The sequence below is a fragment of the Neolamprologus brichardi genome, chromosome 14 (genome assembly GCF_056152115.1).
Source record: "Neolamprologus brichardi isolate AB-2024 chromosome 14, ASM5615211v1, whole genome shotgun sequence".
Lineage (NCBI taxonomy): Eukaryota > Metazoa > Chordata > Actinopteri > Cichliformes > Cichlidae > Neolamprologus > Neolamprologus brichardi.
Genome location: NC_142117.1, coordinates 25,981,417 through 25,987,457, shown reverse-complemented (window position 1 = coordinate 25,987,457; position 6,041 = coordinate 25,981,417). Strand labels below are relative to the sequence as shown.

At 39.1% G+C, this 6,041-nt stretch overlaps 1 protein-coding gene across 2 annotated transcripts; it reads left to right on the top strand.

Annotated features, from left to right (window-relative positions):
* On the top strand, window positions 1-3,648 carry LOC148098915 (extracellular calcium-sensing receptor-like). Of its 2 annotated transcripts, XM_087851572.1 has the most exons (8): window positions 1-140; window positions 423-717; window positions 854-1,143; window positions 1,265-1,560; window positions 1,854-2,047; window positions 2,185-2,406; window positions 2,514-2,637; window positions 2,744-3,648. In XM_087851572.1, the coding sequence occupies exons 1-8, from the start codon at window positions 34-36 to the stop codon at window positions 3,646-3,648; spliced, it is 2,433 nt and encodes an 810-aa protein (XP_087707698.1). In that variant the 5' UTR covers window positions 1-33. The 2 variants fall into 2 exon arrangements, with proteins under 2 accessions (XP_087707698.1, XP_087707697.1); XM_087851571.1 differs by lacking the exon at window positions 1-140 and having other exon boundaries at window positions 457-717; window positions 1,839-2,047.
* The last annotated feature ends 2,393 nt before the right edge of the window (window positions 3,649-6,041 follow it).

The following is a 6,041-nucleotide window of genomic DNA, read 5'->3' as shown; positions in this document are numbered from 1 at the left end:
CTGCAGGGTAGCACTCGTCTACCTGCATTCTCAATGGATGGAGATTTTACCATTGGCGGATCATTCTCCCTGCATGCCTACATGCACACAGTTTACAATAACTACACCAGCATTCCTGAGGCTGTGAAATGCAAAGGGAGGTCAGTAAAAGCTGTATGTGGGTGAGCAAAGATGAGAACAAAAACAAAAAGTTTCTCTCTCGCTCTCATATATATATATATATATATATATATATATATATATATATATAGAGAGAGAGAGAGAGAGAGAGAGAGAGAGAGATATGTATGTGTGCATATGAATAAAATGAAGATATATGCATATCTTTATTTTATTAGCCTTTTGTCCTTGTCACTTGATCAATCTTGAAATTGATCTTATTCTTTGTAGAATAATTCTAACAGTGACATAATTGTCTGCAGCATTGATACCCGTGAACTGCGCTTTTCACGTGCGATGGTCTTTGCCATAGAAGAGATCAATAACAGTACAGAACTACTACCTGGAATTAAGCTTGGATACCAGATCTATGATTCATGTGCGTTAGTACCTGTTGCAGTGCACGTGGCATTTCAGTTTTTGAATAGCCTGGACCCTACATTTTCAACCGGTAACAGCTGCTCTCAAACTGGTATGGTGATGGCTGCTGTTGGGGACTCTGGATCTTCACCTTCCATCAGTATCTCACGTCTCATCAGTCCCTTTAACATTCCTCTTGTAAATAATTTGAATTTCTAGCAGATTTTTTTACATTTAAGATATGCATGTTCATGATTTTTGATTCTATAGCTCTTTCAGAGGTCCAATATTTTATTTTATTTATATATGTGTGTATGTTTTTTGTATTTATTAGGTGAGCTATTTTTCCACATGTGCATGCTTGTCTGACAAGCGGCAGTACCCAAATTTCTTCAGAACAATTCCCAGTGACCAGTTTCAAGCAGCTGCTCTAGCCAAGTTGATAAAACACTTTGGCTGGACTTGGATAGGTGCTGTTCGGTCGGATTCGGATTATGGAAATAATGGCATGGCTTCTTTTCTTGAAGCAGCTCAGAAAGAGGGGATCTGTGTGGAATACTCTGTATCTTTCTATCGGACAGACCCACAGAGCAGGATCCAAAAAGTAGCAGATGTTATCCGCAGGTTTCTATATCATAACATGTGAATTACTGTATGTGTGGAAATTAGTGGAAGTAAATTATGTCATTATTTATGTCATGTTATAATGCAGTAAAAAATGTTTTTAATGCATTTTTATCTCAAGATCTAAAGCTGTAGTTGTTGTGGCATTTGCATCTTTTGGAGACATGAAGATCCTGTTGGAGGAGCTTTCACGTGAGCCTTTCCCACCTCACCAGTGGATAGGCAGTGAGTCATGGGTAACCAACACAGAATTAACGAGGTACAGTTTCTGTGCTGGGGCCATTGGATTTGGTATTCCGAAGTCTGTAATCCCAGGTCTCAGAGACTTCCTGCTGAATCTCTCTTTCTCTGAAATCACTGCTTCATCGGTGCTCACTGAGTTTTGGGAGGATGCATTCAACTGTAGACTGAAAAAAAGTAAGAAAGTTTTCTTGCTTACAGAAAAAACCTTTGGTGTTACAAAGGCTACTGCTGCTTCATAAACCAAGAAACCCTCGTACTCTAACAATTCTGATGATGAATATGAGATTAACAAAGGTTGAATGTCTTTGATTTAAGTAATTCTAAGGTTTAATTTGGGTGGCTTGTTATCTGTTATGTTTAGAATTTGTCAGATTTATCAAATAGAATGTAGGAAATCTAGATCAAACTTCAATGGTGAAAACATATGTTTATGTTTGTTTGTTTTTCTGTAGGTACTGCTACCGTAGACGAGAAAGTGTGCGATGGAACTGAAGACATACAAAACCTCAAAAGCCAATATACTGACACGTCTCAGCTCAGAATTACTAACATGGTGTACAAGGCTGTGTATGCAATAGCACATGCCATTCATAATGCAGTGTGTCATGGAAAAAATGTCACAGTTCAGTGTGACAAACTAACCAAGTTAGAGCCCAAACAGGTAAGATTAAACAAAGGCCATTTTCCTTCATTATCTCTGATCTTACATGGATGAAGTGCGGTATTGTCATAAATTTTTTAAATTTTAAACATTTTTCTTTCTTTCCCCTCCCTTTCTGTCTTAACTCATCCTTTCAGGTTTTAACTGAATTGAAGAAAGTAAATTTTTCACAAAATGGTTATGATGTGTCTTTTAATGCTAATGGGGATCCTGTGGCTAACTATGAGCTGGTAAACTGGCAAAAACACGAGAGTGGCATCACTGAGATAGTAACTGTAGGACTGTATGATGCGTCACTACCAGTGGGCAAGGAGTTTAGAATTAACAGAAACATAACTTGGATGGAAAATAGCACAAATGTAAGTCTGTGGACAGGAATCTAAATATTTAAATTTTGGAGCATGGAATCCTTACACTTATATAGCAAACATTTAAATATATTATGGTTCCTTTATTTCATTCACAGGTGCCAGTGTCAGTGTGCAGTGGCAGTTGTCCTCTGGGAACTCGGAGAGTACTGCTGAAAGGAAAACCCATCTGCTGTTATGACTGTATAGCATGTCCTGAAGGAGAGATCAGTAATATTACAGGTAAAATTTAATGTGTGTCCATGTATTTAAAATCGTTTTATACTGAAAAATACAATTTACAATGAATAAATTCCTAGCAGCCTCTCCTCTTTTTTTCTTTATTTAGATTCTGCTGATTGTTTACCCTGCCACAAAGAGTTTTGGCCTAATGCAAAGAGAGACACTTGTATCCCTAAACCTATAGAGTTTCTTTCCTTTCAAGACATCCTTGGAATCATCTTAGCTACATTCTCAATTCTAGGTGCCTTTCTTGCCATTATGACTGCGGCTACATTCTTTTATCACAGGACATCTCCAATTGTCCGAGCCAACAACTCTGAGCTGAGCTTCCTGCTGCTCATCTCTCTCACTCTGTGTTTCTTATGTTCAGTAACTTTCATTGGAGCACCATCTGAGTGGTCCTGCATGCTACGTCACACTGCATTTGGGATTACCTTTGTACTCTGTATCTCCTGTGTACTTGGAAAAACTATAGTGGTTTTAATGGCTTTTAAAGCAACACTTCCAGATAGTAATGTAATGAAATGGTTTGGTCCTCTACAGCAAAGAATGACTGTTATGTCTTTCACCTTTATTCAAGTTTTAATATGTACGATTTGGTTGGTAATGAGCCCTCCATTCCCAATAAAAAATCTAACCACGTACAAGGAGAAAATCATCCTGGAATGTGCATTAGGCTCTGCTGTTGGCTTCTGGGTTGTGCTTGGTTATATAGGTCTACTTGCTTCCTTTTGCTTTGTTTTAGCTGTTTTAGCCCGCAAATTACCTGATAATTTCAATGAAGCCAAGCTTATCACCTTCAGCATGCTGATATTTTGTGCAGTGTGGATCACCTTTATCCCAGCATATGTGAGCTCTCCTGGGAAATTTACAGTGGTTGTGGAGATTTTTGCCATTCTGGCCTCCAGCTTTGGATTAATGCTGTGTATATTTGCCCCAAAGTGTTTTATCATATTGTTTAAACCTGAGAAGAACACCAAAAAATATTTAATGAGCAAAAATCAGTCATAATTTATCAAAGCTTTGGTACTATTACTCTTCCTACAGCAGGCTGAAATTGTACGTATTCAGTGCACATAACAAAGATTTTCATTTTCTGATGTTTTTTAAATAAAGGATTTCCATTATCCATTGTCTGCCAATTGTTTTTTAATGTACAAATACTTAATTTAAGTGAATAAATAAATATAAGTTTACATTTCTTAATAAAACCAGATTATTCTGAGGTAGTAGTTTGACACAGCTGCTGTTAATTATTCTATTTTACTACAAAGCAAGTTTAAAATTGCAGATGTCAGTTTAACCCTTTAAGACCTACCATAGAACCAAGTCTGCCAGAGCTTACTTTATATTTTTACATGCTGTAGTGCCATTTTTGGGAGCATTTCAAGTTGCTTATACATCAATACAACTGTTATAGCCCAAATTTTAATAATATTTATGCATTAAATCCATAGTAACAACATAAATTGCAAAAAAGTGCAATAAACTACAGAAAAATTGAAAATTGTTTTTGTTTTTTTGTTTTTTTACATATATTTCTAATCTAAGAAATTTAAGAGGTTTATCCTTCAAAACCTTAAATACAAAAAAGTTGCAAAAAATAGTTTACAACCACAGGAAATTTATTTTGAGTGTCTTCCTAGTTTTATTTTTGAGATACACCAATTTTTATATACTGCAGAAAAAACGAAAAACAATCCTATAATGCAAATTTGCAAAGAAAACAGCATGTGCATCAAAATAAACTATTTAAATCAGTGCAATTTGAGTTCTAAGCATCCCAGAAACTATTCAGAAAAGCATAAAGTCAAACATGACTTTTAAAAACACCAGTATTGGCTTTTAAGGCCTACAAGTAAAAAACTACATTTTCCGCAAAAATGACGTCACTTCCGGTTTTGGGCAGGTAATGGCGGACATGCGATCATTCACGCTGACATCTATTTCAATGTAGGAAGTGTTACGAACAGCTGATCGAATCGGAAAAGTTGTGTTTCTGGAATATTATGTTTTTGTTACTGCAAGCGCTTTTTGTGCGATTTTTGCAAAGCTATATGTGGAAGGAAACCGTGACTTAGCACAAGCTGATGGCATGAGATGTAAGTACAACTCCTCCGGTGTCATATGCAAAAAAAATTATTGCGCTAGCTTACATGGTTCCGGTTCTGCAGGGATTTAAAAATAGTTAAGCAAAATAGAGCGTTGCCGCACCGACCGGCTTTAAAGTGTTAATGTCAACTGCGTGAGCTTGGTATTATGATTGTCTTATCCACCTATTTTTCACACTTTTAAACACATACTCATGCAGTGTTCTCCTCGGAAATATGTGTCACTGAAATTCATGCTGATGCTACTTTGAGGTATAGTCGACATATAAATGCAGTTAATCAAGCACAAATGATTGCACCTCCCCAAGCAGACCATTAACCTACCAAGTAAGCCAGCAGGCCAAGGTCGAAGTGCTCTACTCTGGTGATATGGTAGGTAGGTTCATCCCATTTAGCCCTAACTATAAGCTTTATCAAAAAGGAAACTTTAAAAGATTATCTGAAAGGTAGAGAGGTTGTCTGTCTTCTGAATCCAAACTGAAAGCTGTTTCCACAGAAATGGGCCCTGAAAGCTGAAGGTTCTGCCTCCAATTCTACTTTTAAATAACCTAGAAACTGCAAATAAGCCTGTAGTCCAAGTGCAAAGTGGTTTATATGGGTGTTATGGTACTATGAGGTCTCTAAGATATTTATTTGGATTTAACAGGAAGCCAGTGTAGAGAAGCTAATATTTGATACTCTATTTCAATACATTTGTTGCAGCATTCTGGCTCAACCCTGGGGAACTCCATAGTTCATGTTAGGGTGAATGGGCGGCCCAGGAGGTAGTAGCGAAGGGAGTCGACCGACTGGATTGCCAGGCACTCCTTCTCCACAGTGCTATACCGTGACTCGCGGTCCGTCAGCTTCTGGCTACCTGCTGGGACAAAACGGCCCCCAGGCCTCTGCTCGAGGCGTCAGTCTGCAGACAAAAAGGGAGGGAGAAGTTAGGCGTGAACAGCAGTGGCTCTCCACAGAGAGCCCGTTTCACCTGCAAAAACGCCGCCTGGCACCGCTCCGTCCAATGGACCAGATCCGGGGCACCCTTGCGGGTGAGATCAGTTAGGGGGCTGGTCAAGTCCGCGAACCCTGGTACGAACCGCCGGTAATAGCCGGCCAGCCCCAGAAACTGTCTCACCTCTTTTTTCGTCTTGGGACGCGGGCAGGATGCAATTGCCGCCGTCTTATCCACTTGAGGTCGCACCTGCCCGCCCCCCAAGTGGTACCCCAAACACTGTACCTCCCTCCGTCCAACCGCACACTTCTTCGGGTTGGCCGTGAGCCCCGCCTGCCTCAGGGACTCCAGCACCATAG

What these genes read in the sequence shown, in the direction of transcription:
- LOC148098915 (XM_087851572.1), top strand. Translation starts at nt 34, where the DNA reads ATGGATGGAGATTTTACCATTGGCGGATCATTCTCCCTGCATGCCTAC. An exon ending in CAACTGTAGACTGAAAAAAA is followed by an intron (nt 1,561 to 1,853) that starts GTAAGAAAGTTT and finishes CTGCTACCGTAG; the next exon opens with ACGAGAAAGTGTGCGATGGA. An exon ending in CCAAGTTAGAGCCCAAACAG is followed by an intron (nt 2,048 to 2,184) that starts GTAAGATTAAAC and finishes TCATCCTTTCAG; the next exon opens with GTTTTAACTGAATTGAAGAA.